The sequence below is a fragment of the Alosa sapidissima genome, chromosome 9, assembly GCF_018492685.1.
Source record: "Alosa sapidissima isolate fAloSap1 chromosome 9, fAloSap1.pri, whole genome shotgun sequence".
Taxonomy (NCBI): domain Eukaryota; kingdom Metazoa; phylum Chordata; class Actinopteri; order Clupeiformes; family Clupeidae; genus Alosa; species Alosa sapidissima.
This window is the reverse complement of record NC_055965.1, coordinates 30774236-30793258: the sequence shown is the minus strand read 5'-3', so window position 1 is coordinate 30793258 and position 19023 is coordinate 30774236. Positions and strand designations below refer to the sequence as shown.

Here is a 19023-nt window from a genome sequence, read left to right as displayed (position 1 = left end):
CGTGAGTTTATTATTATTATTATTAGCCAATTGGTTAAGTGGTCCTTGGGTAACGTCACTTCTGTTAACGTTCAAACATAACAGAGAGCTAGCTCGCCCCCTCCCTCTCCTTCAACTGAAACTATCCTGAACTATCCTGCTGGAAAAAGTTATGTTCCAGACTACACCTGGCTGTTTTTGGAGCCTGAGCTGTCCAGAGAGACCGCGTCTTTTAGAGTGTATTCAGAGGATAGGCAGTGCAATGTGAGATCTTTGCTGTATGTGCAAAAAAAAGTTTGTGTTTTAATGTACAGCTGGGACGCAAGACGGAAGGCACAATACGGGATTACAATCTGAAATCGGTATTAGAAAGGACTTACTTTCCAGCAGGTCGTGCTCTTGCTCATCCTCTTTCTTCACTTCAATCTCAACTGTTTCATGTAATGTTTCGTTGCAAGTAACGTTGGATTCTGTAATGTCCGTTTCAGTTTCACAGTGAAGCTCTGCGAAAGGCTTTCCTTCCTCATCTGGACATCCAATCATCTGCCCATATTCCTCCTCTTTGATATCTTCTTCCTTCACTATCACTCTCAGGCCAAACTGGTGTGTTACGGTAATGTTACCACCGGTGCTCAATGGCATTCCGAGATCCATGTTCCCAACGGAGCAAAGATGATCTCATTTGAAGTTTCGTCTAACGATAGACGCGTTGTCAAGATCTGTTTCGTCTTTTCGAAAATGATAGAAAGCGATAGCCTACTCTAAAATGAATGCATTCGCTTAGCATAGGCTATCACGTAGCCAGCCTACCACTGTCTATGCAAGAAACTCGCTGTTCCGCGTACTGAGATCTTTGACTGTTGCACTGAGATCAATTTGGTGTTAATGCCTAATGCAACAGTTGTTATCTCCATATAATGTCACACTCTCGATCAAACATCGAAACAGTTTTCTCTGGTGGATGTTTACCTGAGACCTAAAATTCCAACTCGTTTCCTCGTTGTTTGCCAACCAACCAGACAACTACCCAGCCATTAGTGCCACCGTCTGGAATGGAGTTTAACTGCAATTTATCGATAATTAAGTTCACTAGGCCAGGGGTTCCCAAACTTTTCCAAGAAAAGGCCCCCCAAATACCACTAGGTTCCGTTCAAGGACCCCCTTGGTGTGTTATTAAACCCATCGACAATATATGGCAAATGTAAAAATACATTAAGCTTATCCTAATAACTATTTTAGCCACTTGTAAGCACTTTGCGATGGAGCATACAGTGTGTAAAAAATTGCATTTGGGGCTTTCTGCTATATGAGAGCTATCACTCTGCTATTATTCCCAGTCATTATCATGGAAAATTATTATAATGGCGTTGTATAACAACCCTCATAGTAATAGGTATATTTAATTTTTTTCAAATGTATTTATTTGTTGCTTTTATTTTTCCTTCCAAGTTGCTGAGGCCCCCCTGGCACCCCTTCGCGGCCCCCACTTTGAAAACCACTGCACTAGGCTATGCTAGTCCTTAAACTCCTAAACAAATGCATATGCAAACATATCTGGACTTTCTATTCCTAACATTTTCAAATAAGGGCAGAAGCACAAAACATGTAAAATGTGCAACAGAATCAAAACGTTACAAACATTTTACAAGAAGGTGCTATGGCCACCGTTTTCCGTGATAAAAGGTCAGTTTTCATGTTAATGAAAATATCTGTTACCCTACGCATACACGTGGTCTTATAAATGTGATGTTTTTTTTTTACAAGGGCCATTGTCCCTAAAGCAACATGGAGTTGTGCCTTATCCAAGGGCACAACGGAGAAAGCCGGGAATTGAACCCACAACTTTTCAGGCTAGGGGAGAACTGGTAATGTAACAGAGCTACAAATGTAAAGGCCCATTCACACCAAGAACGATAACGATAGCTATAAATAAATATCGTTCTCGTTAATATGAATGACGACGTTCACACATAAACTATAACGATAACGACATGAAGAACGATATCGTTGGGGATCACTTTCAGAGTGATTTTCAGAACGATAAAAAGATAATAGCCAATCAGAACCCATCGAATTTTAACGTCACATGCATTAACACAAGGAGAGACTTTGAAGCCCTTTAAAGAAGCCCTATGCAGGTCTGGTTATTCCTTCTCTGTTTCTGGGTTTTCGCCTGATTTGGGCTCACATTTTTCACGACATAGCTCCCCCTGCAGCTTCGGTAGCAAGTGACTGCTACAGTAAACCTCCACTAGCTAGCGAGCTAGCCATCAAGAAACCAAGCTCAACACAAGCTCACAATAAAACGGTGAAGCAAACACATTGTTCAAGAGACTATCAAACCACATTACAAAAAACGAAGTTCACTCAAGGGTAAGCTACTTAAAATTTCAACAGCAACAAAGCCAAGTCAGAGTCCGTTTTGCAGTCTTCTTAGAAACTACAATCTGACTACATTTTCGAGGCGCGATTGGATACTTCCGCTGAGTCACATCCGGATTTACCCGGTCCGGGTTCAGAAAGTTGTATATTCGTTTTTTACGCGGAGAAGTGATAGAGGGAGACAAAGCACCCACCAAACAACCCACAAAGTGTTGTAGAACCATCAGAAGACTCAACCTGCATAATTAAGGTCATTTTTGCTAAAATTGTTGCATAGGGCTTTTTTAACATTCCATATATTATCTTAATGCAGAGGAAGTAGATTGGGAACCAAACAGAACGTTCAAGCATTGTTTTTGTTTTTTATTGTTGAAAGGGGATATATGTGATATTTAAAGTTGCGATTTGTAGGATTGTTACCAAACGTTCTGTAGGCCAAAATCAAAACACTGGTGAACGTTCTCAAGACTACCAGACGCGAGCCTCTTCTGGGTTGCCAGATGTAATGAAGGCTTAGCTAACGTTCGTTGACCTGCAGCTGCTTTAACGTTTCTCCAACCATGACCCAGCTACACATTACGAAAACAGTGAAAACAAAAAATACCTCTCTAACCAACGTAACATATTTAGCTGAAGTTAGCGATGCAGATGAAGTTTAGCCTAGGCTACCTGTTGTGGAGAAATAAGGCCAGCTCTGCGTCAGACTTGATATTCTTCGTTTGATGAAGACGTCACCATCTCAGGAAGCTCCTCCGATGTCCACTTAATGTGTTTCTTGTTTTAATTTTGGAAATTTGCCTGCCTCTCGTAGGCGTTCATGACTACAACTGACAAATGTTAACAGTTGGCCTTTGCTAATTTGGCAACCCAAATAGGAGGACGCGCTAGCCCATTATTAATACGCTATTCTAGAATTAATCGTTCAAAACATAAACGAAAATTCCAAGAGATTCCGCCCCGTAACTCATTTTTTTCATGGGTTTTACGGGTTAGAGTAATGTTGTCAAATAAGCCATTACTTCAATTCATCGTGTTTCCTTACTCTCTGACAACATATGGTGATAATTTTTGGAATGGTTACAGTTTATTTTCCATTATTTCCTACATACTGGACCTTTAAGTTGTGTGAGCGTTGCAAAATGTTCTTTCACAATGGACACATTGATGAGGCTCTCCAGAGTGAATTGTAATATGTCTTTTAAGAGAAAAAAAGCTTTTCCACAATGGACACATTTGTGTGGTTTCTTTCCAGTGTGAGTTAGCATGTGGCTTTGAAGATGGGACATTTGTGAAAAAGATTTTCCACACTGGACGCATGTATGAGGCTTTTCTGTGTGTACGCGTGTGGTTTTAAAGATGTGTGGCTGTTGGAAATGTTTTTTCACAGTGGCCACATTCATGAGGCTTCTCTCCAGTGTGAGTTAGCATATGGCGATTTGTAGAAAGGTTAAGCTTACATACAGTATGTGCAAAAATGCATTAATATTCTTTCCTCTCATAATGTTACAGTCACTGACATAACGGTATAAGTAAGCAACTTGCACAAATTCACTTGCAATATGACACAGCATTGAACACTTACTTGCAAGTGTTGTGACACTTATTTGCATGTGTTGCGAACACCTACTTGCAAGTGTTGCGGACACTACTTGCAAGTGTTGTAGCGTTTGTATTTCGCTGAGCCGTCAGGGCCACCGTATATTTTTCCATTCCAAAAAAAAACAATGTAATGTAAACAATGTAAACAGAATTATCATTATGTTCTTCCATTAAAAAATAATCCAAACAAATTTATCATGATGTTCTTCCATACAAGACAATAAAAACGGAATTCTCATAATGTTCTTCCATTACAAGACAATCAAAACTGAATTCTCATGATGTTCTTTAAGCCTTAAAGGTGTAGGTTTTAGAACATTCTAAGTTCAGCAACAATTGAAGGTTCTAAAATTCTACGTTCTATGAATGTTGAATTCAATGAACCCAGATATTCTTTAGAACGTTCATTTTCCAACATTCCTGTCACACAGGTGTGACGGTACTCCTTTAAGGGTTAATACAATCAGTCTTATTTTAGGTAGGCTAATGTTTCTAATAATAATTTTGTCAAAACAGTGAATCTCATGTTCAGTCTGGACTTGGTAGAAGGCAAAACAGCTTGATTGGTTTTCCTCGTTACAAGGTTGAAACACGTCTTTCGGTTCTTTCTTTATTTGTTGAGTTTTATATCTTTAAATGTTCATTTGGCAGACATTTACAAAAACAAACATTTAACCTACAGAGCTACAACTACAGCAATACAATGACATTTCAGCTCTTTTTCAGCATTTTAACATTTGAACTTCAGAGCTGCGGCTACAGCATTATAATAATGTACAGCGCAGAGGAGACGATAGCTAGTTACCACTGCATCCATCAATACAATACTAGATAGGATAGGACTACATATTAAGTACTGAAGGAGGAGCAGTGGAGAGGAGGTAGATAAGGTGAACAGAGGGAAGTGGGGAGGGGTGGAAGAGTCTGGTGATAAAGCTGATGATGATGATGCCTATTCTTACTGCGAGGTTAGTCGAAACAGAACAACCCCCACTAAAATCGTCTGACAAAAAGCATATCTCGCAGCAATCAAATAACCACCAGTTTACAGCGAGTTCTGACGACTTCATTTCACAAGTTACGAGTTGTCACAAGCTGTCACCATGTGCAAATGGAACGCACAATTATCCTGTTACCAGAGTATCCAGAACGAGAACGAATTGCCATTTCTGCTTTCTTGTGTGTGTTAGCATGTGTTTTTTAAGATTTGACTTCAGTGTAAAACCTTTTCCACACTGGGCACATGTGTAAGGCTTCTCTCCAGTATGTGCGAGCAAGTGCTGTTTAAGAGAAGAGGATGTTCCAAAAGCTTTTTCACAAAAGTCACATTTATGAGGTCTCTCTCCAGTGTGTACTAGCTGATGGCTTTTAAGAGCATGACATCTTCTAAAAGCTTTTTCACAAAAGTCACATTTATGAGGTCTCTCTCCAGTGTGTACTAGCTGATGGCTTTTAAGAGCATGACATGTTCTAAAAGCTTTTTCACAATAGTCACATTTATGAGGCTTCTCTTCGCTGTGTATTAGCATGTGGGTTTTAAGATTTGAATTTCGTGAAAAGGCTCTACCACACTGGACACATTTATGAGGCTTCTCTCCAGTATGTGTGCACATGTGGTTTTTAAGTTCTGAGGCTGTTGCAAACGTTTTTTCACAATGGCTACATTTATGTGGCTTCTCTCCTAGGTGAATTAGCATGTGGCTTCCAAGAGCATAACATGTTTTAAAAGCTTGTTCACAATAGTTACATTTATGAGGCTTCTCTTCAGTGTGTATAAGCATGTGGGTTTTAAGATTTGAATTTCGTGAAAAGGCTCTACCACACTGGACACATATATGAGGCTTTTCTCCAGTATGTGTGCGCACGTGGTATTTAAGTTCTGAGGGTGTTGTACAAGTTTTTTCACAATGGCTACATTTATGTGGCTTCTCTCCTGTGTGAATTAGCATGTGGCTTCCAAGAGCATAACATGTTCTAAAAGCTTGTTCACAATAGTCACATTTATGAGGCTTCTCTTCAGTGTGTATAAGCATGTGGGTTTTAAGATTTGAATTTCGTGAGAAGGCTCTACCACACTGGACACATATATGAGGCTTTTCTCCAGTATGTGTGCGCACGTGGTATTTAAGTTCTGAGGGTGTTGTACAAATTTTTTCACAATGGCTACATTTATGTGGCTTCTCTCCTGTGTGAATTAGCATGTGGCTTCCAAGAGCATAACATGTTCTAAAAGCTTGTTCACAATAGTCACATTTATGAGGCTTCTCTTCAGTGTGTATAAGCATGTGGGTTTTAAGATTTGAATTTCGTGAGAAGGCTCTACCACACTGGACACATATATGAGGCTTTTCTCCAGTATGTGTGCGCACATGGTATTTAAGTTCTGAGGGTGTTGTACAAGTTATTTCACAGTGGCCGCATTTATGAGGCTTCTCTCCAGTGTGAGTTAGCATATGGCGTTTAAGACCAGCTATTTGTAAAAAAGCTTTTCCACACTGGGCACAAACGTGAGCCTTCTCTCCAGTGTGTGTAAGAATGTGGCGTGCAAGGCTTGTGGCCCCCACGTATGTCTTTCCACACTGGACACATTTATGGGGCTTCGTTCCAGTGTGTGTTAGCATATGCTGCTTAAGATTTGAAATTTGTGTGAAGCCTTTTCCACACCGGGCACATTTATGAGGCTTTTCGCCAGTGTGTGTAAACATGTGGTGCTTAAGTTGTGTGGAGCCTCTAAATGCTTTTCCACACTGGGCACATTCATACAGTCTCTCTCCAGTGTGTGTTGGAATGTGGCGTTTCAGATGCGCAGAAGTTCTAAATGTTCTCCCACAGAGTCCACAGGAATGAGTCTTTTTGTTGTCAGTGTTCTGCTGTTCATTTACACTGACTGTGTGTGTTTGCTGGTGTTTCTTGAGTTCTTTCAGGGCCGTGAAGCTCTTCCTGCAGATTGTGCAGTGGTGAAGCCTTCCTTCAAGTTGCAGGTTTAGCTCATCATTCTGTCCATGGATCTTCTGTTGTGTTACTGGCAGGTGTTCTGATACACCTGGAAGAGTTACCATAGAGACTTAACATGTATAATAACTTGTTGTGAATAGGGTTGGGCACAGGGGATGGAACGCTGAATCATGAATTGGCTAAAAAGAGTTACACACATTGTTACAATGTTTTAAAATGATATCAGATTAGTAAACAGACTGTGCCTTTGGAACATTGGATAAATGGTTGCTGATAATGGCCAATGTTGAGAACCCTTTTGAAATTATGTAAGAACATAATGTAATCTGAAAACTGCTGCCCTGATTAAAAAACAATGCAACTAATCTCAGCTGATATTCTGTCTATAATGGAGTGGAATGGAAATGTCTAAGTGACCCTAAACTTTTGACCGGTAGTGTAGATGGATAGATACTTTATTCATCCCGAGGGAAATTTTAGAATATATGTATGCGTGTATATGGGTTGAAAGACAACATGCTAAGCTAACTGTATGTGTATATGGGTAGAAAGATTGTACGCTAAGCTAACTGTATATGAGTAAATGGGTTGAAAGATAGCACGCTAAGCTAACTGTAAATGCATGCTCTTATAAAATCACCCCCAGAGTCCTGCACGGGTCCATTTTTGCAGACCCGCCCCTGCCCGCAAAGTTCAGCACCAGGTCTTCACTACAGGCTGTTTAACCATGTCACAGGGGTCTCTGTGTAGGATTTTATTATAGGCTGTTTAACCATATTTAGGCTAGATCACAGGGGTCTCTGAAGGTATAGGATTTCACTATAGGCTGTTTAACCATGTCACAGGTGTTTCTGTAGGTATAGGATTTCACTATAGTCTGTTTAACCATATTTAGGCTAGATCACAGGGGTCTCTGAAGGTATAGGATTTCATTTTCTGTTTAACCTAGTTTACCTATTTAACTTATAATCAAACAGTCCAAAAGGTAAATTAAAATCCCAAACCAACCCGAAAATCTTTTGCTTTTAATAGCCTACCAGCATGCCGGTTGCAGGACGTGCACCCCTAGTCATTGCCGGTGTCCCCCCTCTTTTATACTGTGGGTGTGCTGGGTGTGCTTTTATGCTGTGGGTGTGCTGGGTGTGCTTTTATACTGTGGGTGTGCTTTTATACTGTGGGTGTGCTGGGTGTGTTTTTATACTGTGGGTGTGCTTGGTGTGCTTTTATACTGTGGGTGTGCTGGGTGTGCTTTTATACTGTGGGTGTGCTTTTATACTGTGGGTGTGCTTTTATGCTGTGGGTGTGCTGGGTGTGTTTTTATACTGTGGGTGTGCGTGGTGTGCTATTATGCTGTGGGTGTGCTTTTATACTGTGGGTGTGCTGGGTGTGTTTTTATACTGTGGGTGTGCTTTTATGCTGTGAGTGTGCTGGGTGTGCTTTTATGCTGTGGGTGTGCTGGGTGTTAGGGCTGGGATAAACAATTATTTTTTAAACGATTAATCTAGCGATTATTTTTTCGATGCATCGATTAATCTAACGATTCATTTTTTCAGTCCGATTCGATTTCGATTCGATTATCTCCCCATTAATTGACTAAAAGCAATTTATACATGTTGATTTATATATCTGAATGAAAAAACATGAATTCAAGAACTAACGTAGTTAGTTCAAATAACAGTTTGTACTTCTCCTTGGGACAAGCACTTTTGAGTCTTGGAAAACACTTAATATTTACATCGGGATTTTGCAAACATTCAGAGTCAATAAAATGAGCCCTGAGTAACGAAATTGACAAGCAGCTGTAAGTAAGCATGCTAAACTCAACATCCAAACAGTATTCTAACGTTAGCTTTGAGATACTGCTTGTTTGCATAACTTAACTAAAGTTTAGTCTCCTCAATGTACTGTTGTGATAGACCTTAGCAGAGTTAACTTGAGTGCAGCAGTTTTGAACAAATTTGCCCAGCATGGTCATGATGCTAAGCGGATTTAATAGCAATTTAGCCAGCCGTGTTCTATGCTATGCTTCTATGTGGAAACAACAATCCTTCAACAATCGTGCATATTCTGTGTTAAATGTACATGCAGAGGATGGGCAGCGGGCTCGTTAAGAGAGAGAGCGGGCGGGGCAGGGAAAGGCTGCGTGCGTAAAAAGTGCAGCTCAAAGGATTTTATCTTATCTTTAATTTAAATAGTACAACATAGAACATCAATGTGTGACGGCCGGTTTTGTGGCGCCCCACCACAGATTAGTCAACGTATGGGAAACACTGAAGGTGTAAAATTCAAAATATTTGGCAGCATGCGTTTTGGGTCTGACAAATCGACGCGCATATTTTGCGTCGACGTATTTTTTGCGTCGACGTAATCGATTACGTCGACGCGTTGTCCCAGCCCTATTGGGTGTGCTTTTATGCTGTGGGTGTGCTGAGGAGGCAGCATTAACAAGAGGGATGCTGGGCGGCTGAACAGGCTGGTGAGGACAACTGGCTCTGCTGTTTACATTGGGCATGAGCATATAACATCTACTTCTTATAACTTATTCCCTGTTTTATATTGTTTTTAAAGTATATCATGTGATGCACTGCATCACACTAAACTGTACCACTCTGTGGAAACAAGCTATATCTAGACTTGTAGACTTTGCAGCGGCAGATGCTGCTCTGCTTCAAATAGCTGTAATACATTTGTTTGTTTGTTAATAAACTAATATTACTAAATTGCTGACTTACTATGTTGTGTGATTTGAGTTGGCGCTGTGTTTGTCATTTCCATGCCAACAGCAACAGACACTGCTGGACCAAAGATCCTTAATATATTATATAATATATTTATCAACCGTCTCAATGCATGCATGGAGGCAAAAATGCTTTTGCTCACTTAGGTCTATCTAACTCTAGGGGACACAGTGAATCATTTCATAAAACGGTGGTGTGTTTCTTCAAACCGGCACACTTGTTCTGTTTAGAAAAACAATACATTGTTTTTTAGGATTTTAGGATACTATTTGACTGATTCTGAACTTTGGGACAAAATAGCAATTGCAAGTATTGAACAAAAAAGTAATTTATGTTATGGTGACATGAGGCAAATGAGTCCATATCCAGCAACAGGCACCTCTCGGCCATATTCATCCTAATAATTAATACATCTGAAAGGACTTACTTTCCAGCAGATAATCGTGCTCATCGTCTTCCTTCTTCACTGTTGTCTGTACTGTTTCACTGTAAGTAACGTTGGACTCTGCGTCCTCCGTTTCAGTTTTACAGTGAAGCTCTGCAAAGGGCTTTTCTTCTTCATCTGGACATGAAATCATATGACCATATTCCTCCTCTTTTATGTCTTCTTCTTTCACCAGCAGTCCCAGATCAACCTTGTATGTTTCAGTAACGTTGCAGCCAGAACTAAACGGAAGTTCGGGATCCATGTTCTCAAAGACCAACGACCCCAACTTTTTAGCCTACAGGTCAGACCAACACAAAATAGAGCGGTTTTCAAACTGTGTTTAGTTTCTTAGGAACTAGACTAATTGAAATCAACAATGATGCATTGGCTAACGTTAAGTTGGGTTAAAGTTGTTGTGGATTAGCGTTCGTCAGTGTCTAACCACGAAAAGTCAGCCTTACCTCGTTCTTCCGCACACTGAGATGTGTTTCGCCTAGTTTATCGTTAAACAAGGTTCATCCCGCAAAACATTGACTTCTTGGTCCGACATCGGCAAAAGTATGGATTCAGACCAGCTTCCATGGCATGGAGTAAATATTTTCTTACTCGTGTACAATGAACTTCTCGTGGATGACAAACCAACCAGATGACTGTACACTGCCACCTCTTGGAATGGAGTTTGACTGCAGGATGTGGAAACCTTATCTGGGTTGATTTACCTTTGTGAACTGTGTGAGTGTCACTTTGTCGACATGTTGTGTAAGAAGCTGCATGTTTAACTGATCATTAAACTTTCACACATACAGTCAAGAATCATAACAGACTAGAATAAGAGGGGGTTTATGAAAAGCATGCACGCCACAACCAACCTGTATTTTGCTGTTTATTGCTCTCTGAGGTATTAGAAAATAAACAAGATAGAAATGAGGCATGGAGCGTCACAGCTCCTCTGACAAAGGACAGTCGCCAAAGAGCCAGAGGACGAGGGGGCAACTTCAAAAGTGGTCAAATCAGTATTGTGTTCAATCAATCATTAGGCTACACAACGGACGTCAAATTGCAAAAAAACCATAACAATTTTCAAAATGAGCAGGTTCAACTTTTGATGTGTGATATGCCTGTGCCATTTGTGGAAAGTTTCCATAGTTACAGAATGTCCAAAAAGGCCATGTGTAACAACATGCTTGGACCAGCACTTATACTTTAACTTACTTTTAATATCTGGTAGGAATAGCCTGTATGTTTGCCATGGTCGCATTCCTGTTTGTGTTTTTTAAGACGTCAGTGTAAAGCCGTACCCACACTGGGCCCATGTATGACACTTCTCTCCAGTGTGTGTTAACAAGTGCTGCTTAAGATTTGAGGAAGCTGCAAAAGCTTTTTTACAATAGTCACATACGAGGTCTCTCTCCAGTATGAATTAGCATGTGTCTTCACTCAGTCAAAATAGCACAACTGCAATTTTATTGATATTGGCTGAAATACACAATCAAATAATTGATTTATTGAATACGATTACTGATGTTTTTAAAAATGGAGAGATAGCGTTTTGGAACCAAACTCTTCATATACTCTTTACACAGATCTGTGTCCTACAACAAGATCCTTTCTAATGAAGAGATACAGCACTCCAAGAATCCTCCATAGACATGTACGTCACAGCATGTGGTTTGGAAGATTTTACTGGACGCATTTATGAGGCCTTTATCCATGTGTGCGCAATGCGCATGTGGTTTTAAGTTGGATGTTGCAAAATGTATTCCCTGTGGAGAAACACGTAAAGATATTGGCAGCATTCTCTCTCTCTAATTAGCAAGTGCGTTTTAAGAGTAGAAATTTGTAAAAAAGCTCTTTCTCTCTCTCTCTCTGGTGTGAATTAGTGAGTGGGTTTTAAGAGTAGAAGTTTGTAAAAAAGCTCCTCCACTCGTCACATTGGTGATGCTCCTTTTCGGCGTGAGTAAGCATGTGGGTTTGAAGACGTGAAATATCTGAAAAAGATTTCCCACACTGGGCGCAGTTATGAGGCTTTTCTCCAGTGTGTGTACGCATGTGGTTTTTAAGATGTGTGGATCTGGTAAATGATTTGTCACAGTGGACACATCTATGGGGCTTCTCTCCGGTGTGTGTTAGCATATGGCTGTTAAGAGCGGCAGTCTGTGAAAAAGCTCTTCCACACTGGACACATTTATGGGGCTTCTCTCCAGTATGTGTCCGAATGTGACGTTTCAGTTGTGTATACCTTCCAAATGTTCTCCCACAGTGACTACAGATATGAGTGTTTTTGCCACCAGTGTTCTGCTGTTCATTCACCCTAGCAGAGTGTGTTAGCATGTGTGACTTGAGTTCAGTAAGGGCCTTGAAGCTCTTCCTGCAGACAGCGCAGTGGTGCAGCCTTCCTCTGAGTCGCAGGTTGAGTTCATCATCATTCTGTCCGTGGATCCTCTGTTGCGTTCTGTTTTGGCCTTCTGATACACCTGGAAGAGTTACAATAGAGACTTAGAATGAGAGGCAGATGTTTAACATCCAAAAACTACGCACTACGACCAATGTTTACTGACTGATTCCAGACTTTACGACGTTGCAGCGCTGTCGTCATCTGTTTAGCTCGCCTTTGACCCGCCTATATCAGATACACTGATGTGATTGGTGCCCCGCAATACAACAGACATAAGTAATGAGCATCCTTACTCATTGCCAGAGTGACTCGCTGAGCAAATTCAATGTGCTCATCTGCCACACACCCACCCACCGCCTCAGTTGTCTGTTGCTGCCAACACACACACACACAAACACACACAGACACACATGCACACACACACACACACACACACTCAAAACCATCAGGACCAAGCTCTGGACCTACCTGGGGCAACAGGCCCTTCTCAGTTGCTGCACACTCCGCCTGGGGAACGCCCTGCCAGACCACAACTAACACCCTACCTTCCTTTAAACAGACCCTCAAAACACACCTCTTCAAACACCCTACCTTCCTTCAAACAGACCCTCAAAACACACCTCTTCAAACACCCTACCTTCCTTTAAACAGACCCTCAAAACACACCTCTTCAAACACCCTACCTTCCTTTAAACAGACCATCAAAACACACCTCTTCAAACACCCTACCTTCCTTCAAAAAGACCCTCAAAACACACCTCTTCAAACACCCTACCTTCCTTCAAACAGACCCTCAAAACACACCTCTTCAAACACCCTACCTTCCTTTAAACAGACCCTCAAAACACACCTCTTCAAACACCCTACCTTCCTTCAAACAGACCCTCAAAACACACCTCTTCAAACACCCTACCTTCCTTCAAACAGACCCTCAAAACACACAAAGACCCTCAAAACACACCTCTTCAAACACCCTACCTTCCTTTAAACAGACCATCAAAACACACCTCTTCAAACACCCTACCTTCCTTCAAACAGACCCTCAAAACACACCTCTTCAAACACCCTAAACACACCTCTTCAAACACCCTACCTTCCTTCAAAAAGACCCTCAAAACACACCTCTTTGAACTTGCCTACCTGTTAAATTCTTATACAAACGCCCCATTTTGAGTTTTTTGCCTGACATTGCACATCATCTACTTAGGAGATCATTGCTCCTACATACTTTGGCGTATAATCAAATGCCTGACCTCTTTGGAATGCTGAGACACTGTAGTTTCTTGGAAAACAATTAGAACTGTGTGATGTACTGACACAGAGTTACAGAGGCTAGAATATTGTTTTCTCATTCTGTCGGATAACAAGCATCTCTGGACAGACCACATTTCAGCCCTCTACGTCACTTGACATGACTTAGACACAACACAACTGAGCCCTAGCATCAGGTCTTGTGAAGCTGTGTGCAAAAGTAGAACAATACAGAATGAAAACTACTTACTTTAGACCATTATTTGCCAAGGTATGCTCATGTGTAAAATGCCCTATAGAAACTCCCCATTGGACTTTTGGTTATCCAAATTACATACTGACAATCAAATGCTCACTGCATATGAACCAAAAGCGAAGGAGGGGGGGGGGGGGCAATTTTATTGAGACATAGTAAGATTAATCTGACAATGTAAAGCACTACACATATTTTACATGACAAAGATTTTCATGAATCCCAAGAGTCCAAACTTTCAAATGATGTATAATATGACTACTGTAGCCTATGCTGAAATGACCCGGTACTGGAACATGTGATGCATAACAGGTTTTAATGGGCTTTCCCAGATTTTCCTTCTTTCATTGCCAATCCCTCTACAGCAGTGTTTCTCAAAGTGTGGTCCGCAAGCTATCCCAAATGGTCTGCGATCAGACGTGGTAAAATATAATATAGATGAGTTGTTTGCAATATTGAACCAACTTGTATGTAAATCCAAACAGTTCTGCAACACTGCCTATGTAAGCTACGCCAGTTTAAATCATATGAATCTTCTGACACAATAAGCAAGGTGCAAAGACAATATAAGCAAGGTTGTTCAGTGAGTAGACCTATTGTGCAATATAGTGTTGAAGTAGGTCTACTGTTGTTTTTTTTTAGCTAGGTGGTTCGTGAGGTATTTTTTAAGTGGTCCTTGGTCTGCTCTACAGCCACTGACAAAAGTCAGTGGCTGCCCCTTTAGAAATGTTGGCTTTAACCACATGGATCTCAATAAAATTGTGTGTGGGGGTGGGGGTCGTATATTATAGAAAAATAATTCATACATCTGAAAAGGACTTACTTGCCAGCAGATCACCGAGCTCTTGTTCATCATCTTCTTCAATCTTCACTTCAATCTCCGCTGTCTGTTGTGGTGTTTCATCATCGTAAGTAACGCTGGACTCTGTGACGTCTGTTTCAGCGCCGTCTGCTTCAGTTTTACAGTCATGCTCTGTAAAAGGCATTTCTTCATCATCTTGATATGCAATCATATGCTCATGTTCCTCCTCCTTAATGTCTTCTTCTTTTACTACCACTCTCTGCACCTGGTGTGTTTCGGTATCGTTAGCACCAGAGTTCAACTGAAGCCCTTGATCCATGTTCTCAAAGACCAACGATCCCAAGTTTTCTTTAGCCTCTATGTCAGAGCAACACAAAAATAAATAGAGCAATTACCAAGCTATGTCTTCCTTAGGGATTAATAGAAAGCTAGGGTTAACAGGCTACATTAAATGAGTCGGGCTAAAGGTTATGTATTAACGTTCGTCAGCAATTGTGTCTACCCACGAAAGGTCAGCCTTACCTCAAGTGAGTTTGCAACTCCGTACACTGATACGCCTTACTTTATTATTTGTCTGATCGGACGTGTAATAATGTGCATCCCTGCGAAGCTTATCATTCCTTCATACACACCGACGAAACCCTGTAACCAGAACTCTGCCCGTCACCATCTTCTTCTACTTAATTTTTCTAAAGCGGTTGGCAACCTTTTTTTGGCGCATTACTGCCACCATCTGAGCTGGAGTGTGGATCAAGATGTCAAACCCTACACTCACTTTTTAATAAGTCTGTTATCTGAATCGGAGTGAATTCGTGTCGACTGTCCAGAGTCCGCGAATTCAAGTCCGTCCCCGTTCACCAGAGAAGGAGAAGCTACAGATTTCAGTTGTGTAAAGATCTTTCAGACAGCTGACCATAATGTCGCTTCATCAGTTTCTTTTGGAGCCCATCACATGTCATGCCTGGAATCGGGACAGAAGCCAAATTGCCATCAGTCCGAACAATCACGAAGTCCATATATATAAAAAGAGTGGAAACCAATGGGTCAAAGCCCACGAATTAAAAGAGCACAATGGACACATCACAGGCATTGATTGGGCCCCTAAAAGTGACCGGATTGTGACCTGTGGAGCGGATCGCAATGCATACGTGTGGAGCCAGAAAGATGGCGTTTGGAAGCCCACTCTTGTCATTCTCAGGATCAACCGTGCTGCCACCTTTGTCAAGTGGTCTCCCTTGGAGAACAAATTTGCTGTCGGCAGTGGAGCTCGCCTCATATCTGTTTGCTACTTTGAGTCTGAAAATGACTGGTGGGTGAGTAAGCACATCAAGAAGCCTATCCGCTCCACTGTCCTCAGCCTAGACTGGCATCCAAACAATGTGCTTCTGGCAGCAGGATCATGTGACTTCAAGTGCAGGGTATTCTCTGCGTACATAAAGGAAGTAGATGAGAAACCTGCTCCAACACCGTGGGGGTCCAAGATGCCTTTTGGGCAGGTGATGGCAGAGTTTGGTGGCATGGGCAGTGGAGGATGGGTCCACAGTGTAAGCTTTTCTGCCAGTGGAAACAGACTGGCCTGGGTGAGCCACGACAGCACTGTGACGGTGGTGGACCCAACCAAAAGCTCAACACCAAGCCAACTGAAGACAGAATTCCTTGCACTTCTAAGTGTGATATTCATTTCTGAGAACAACATTGTGGCAGCAGGCCATGACTGTTGCCCAATGCTGTTCAGTTTTGATGACGGTGGAGCCCTCACCTTTATTTCCAAGTTGGACATTCCAAAGCAGAGCATCCAGCGCAACATCTCTGCCATGGAGCGCTTCCGCAACATGGACAAGAGAGCCACCACGGAGGATCGCAACAGCACCCTGGAGACCCTGCACCAGAACAGCATCACCCAAGTGTCTATATATGAAGGAGACAAAAGAGATTGTCGTAAATTCTGCACTACTGGAATCGATGGCGCGATGACCATATGGGATTTCAAGACTCTGGAGTCATCCATCCAAGGACTGCGGATCATGTAATCAAGCTCACTCTGATCACTAGCATGACCCCAGCACAAGCAATACAGCTTGAAGACTAACAAGGAGATTTGATAACACATCTGAAAGTTTTTAACTGAAACACTACAAAAAGAAAGAAAAAGAAAAAAAAAAAACATGTGAAGCACTGAACGGCGGTGTGAACTGACCTGTGATGTTATTCGCTCCTTCAAATGGGAAATACACTAATGGAAAAAGGGTTTAGAATCTTTGGGTTTTAAAGTTCTATGCCAAAGCTGGTACTCCAGCAGCGAGACCTCCTGATAATGGTGCTCTGGGACCCCAGAGGAACTAAAGAGTAGTTAACTTAAAAGGAGAATTTTATGTAAATGGTCTGCTAGAAATAAATGAAGTATACTACACCACAAAAAAAAAAAAAAAAAAAAAAAAAAAAAAAAAAAAAGTCTGTTATCTTCTAAAAAAACACCGTGACAAGAGAGATATATAGGCCTAGTATCAATACAGTACAAAGTAGCAATAATACAACTATGGCATAGTCTACATGCTCAGCTATGTATGGACCAAACTAGTTTGGTTCCAAAACACATCCTCCATTTCAACAAATTTCCATAAATATTTTTTTCACATTTTGTTTTACAGGTAATTTCAGCGCAACTGTAATTGGGTTATTGTTATTTGGTTTATCTTTAGTCAAAACAGCACAACTGCAATTGTATTGATATTGGCTGAAATACACAATCAAATAATTGATTTATTGAATACGATTTACTGATGTTTTTAAAGATATAAAAACATATATATGGAGATATAGCGTTTTGGAACCAAACTCTTCATATCTCTTTACATAGATCTGTGCCCTACAACAAGATACTATCTAATGAAGAGACACAGCACTCCAAGAATCCTCCATGGACATGTATGTCACAGAATCGCCTGATGTACTTTGCATGCCCTATGACCTTCCTTGTGTATCACTCCCCAATCACATTATAGGAAAATAGCTGCCAGATTACTGCCCACAGTGCGTTTCCAAGATGGCCTCCGAGTAGGGGAACAAGCATAGTTCGAATTACAGGGGGTACTTGGGGGTACTATACCCTCCAATGAAGATCCAGTACCCCCTAAAGAGACAGAAATATTAGTTTTTGGGGGGTCAGATAATTTTTCTGATATTGTGAAAAAATATCATTACAGTTACAATACAAGTCAACTCCTAGTTTTACTGTAGGAACATTTTTAATGTAAACCGATTTCAGACACCCCTATTGTGGACCGTACCATTTTTAACCACCGTGGCGCTAAAAGCAACTGAGATAGAGAACGACTTCAACTTCTCAAGCAAGTGTCAACGTTGAATGACAAAACGCTAGTTAAATTCCTCCAGTAGGCTAAATTCAGTTTGCTGCTGATGTGCATGGGTAAAATGTAAGTTGCTAGCTGACGTCTAGCTTGTTGAGGATTTTACTACCTTCATTTATAAACGTGTTTTGTTCTTTCATAGCTCGTCACGTCTTCATACATTGAATTACTGGCTACTTACCTGCTACTTACCCACTGAGGCTAGTAAAGTGGACCTTGGTTAGTTACCATTACCAAGGTTAGTTAGCAAGATAGGCTAATTCTCTATTTAAATCAAGCTTTACAGTGTGGTGAGGTAAAATCGATTGTCATTTCCAAGGAGATGAACTCCATAGCCTAGGTGTCCATTCTCATTTTATCTTGAATAAATTGCCTTGTGCCTTTTTGAAATTACTTTGGCACAGATCCTGTGTTTTTATATTAGCCTACCGGGCACAAGAGGGTCTGATGTAGCTAAGCCTATGTTATCAGAGAAACTTTGAATTTCCCCTTGGGGATCAATAAAGTATCTATCTATCTATCTATCTATCTAAACCTGTGGAAACATAAAAGTAGCCTAGGCTGGTTAGTATTGTTTTTACATTCTATTATTTCATATTTTTAGTTTGATAAATGTAGTTTCATCTGAGAACCCTGATACTTTCTTAATGAAACTAGGATTTTATTTTATTCAAAGAGACACTATGAGGAAAACGAAAGGGCACACAGACATCAGGGTCTTTTTTGGTGCTAGCAGGAAACACTAAGATCTACAACCAATTACATTAAAAGTGCAGGTGCAGTTCGTTTTTATACACTGTTCATGTGTTAAGGAAAGGGGGGCCAGCAGACAGGAGAGGCACAGGATATAACCGTAAACAGGCGGCATAAATTA

General features: G+C 41.0%; 4 protein-coding genes across 11 annotated transcripts in view; 1 reads left to right on the top strand and 3 right to left on the bottom strand.

Annotated features, from left to right (window-relative positions):
- LOC121718961 (zinc finger protein 2 homolog) overlaps positions 1 to 1008 on the bottom strand; it is a 389219-nt gene extending 388211 nt beyond the window's left edge. For all 3 annotated transcript variants that reach the window (XM_042104422.1, XM_042104423.1, XM_042104424.1), the window contains exon 1: positions 360 to 1008. In XM_042104422.1, coding sequence (XP_041960356.1) covers positions 360 to 633 — 274 coding nt within the window. In that variant the 5' untranslated portion in view covers positions 634 to 1008. The remainder of the gene's footprint in view (positions 1 to 359) is intronic.
- The window catches only part of LOC121718806 (NACHT, LRR and PYD domains-containing protein 3-like), an 849641-nt gene that overhangs the window by 586677 nt on the left and 243941 nt on the right, over positions 1 to 19023 (bottom strand). The gene's annotated exons all lie outside the window — the stretch shown is intronic.
- Positions 4543 to 15444, bottom strand: LOC121718847 (zinc finger protein 493-like). Of its 4 annotated transcripts, XM_042104181.1 has the most exons (4): positions 15304 to 15444; positions 15125 to 15138; positions 10081 to 10366; positions 4543 to 7003 (listed from the first exon to the last, which is right to left on the bottom strand). In XM_042104181.1, the coding sequence occupies exons 3-4, from the start codon at positions 10340 to 10342 to the stop codon at positions 5085 to 5087; spliced, it is 2181 nt and encodes a 726-aa protein (XP_041960115.1). In that variant the 5' UTR covers positions 10343 to 10366; positions 15125 to 15138; positions 15304 to 15444; the 3' UTR covers positions 4543 to 5084. The 4 variants fall into 4 exon arrangements, with proteins under 4 accessions (XP_041960115.1, XP_041960116.1, XP_041960114.1 ...); XM_042104182.1 differs by lacking the exons at positions 15125 to 15138; positions 15304 to 15444 and adding an exon at positions 10537 to 10688 and having other exon boundaries at positions 10081 to 10371; XM_042104180.1 differs by lacking the exons at positions 15125 to 15138; positions 15304 to 15444 and adding an exon at positions 10542 to 10688 and having other exon boundaries at positions 10081 to 10375.
- On the top strand, positions 15585 to 17194 carry LOC121718945 (actin-related protein 2/3 complex subunit 1A). Its single transcript, XM_042104400.1, has one exon. It carries the CDS (start codon positions 15699 to 15701, stop codon positions 16809 to 16811), a length of 1113 nt encoding a protein of 370 aa, XP_041960334.1. The 5' UTR covers positions 15585 to 15698; the 3' UTR covers positions 16812 to 17194.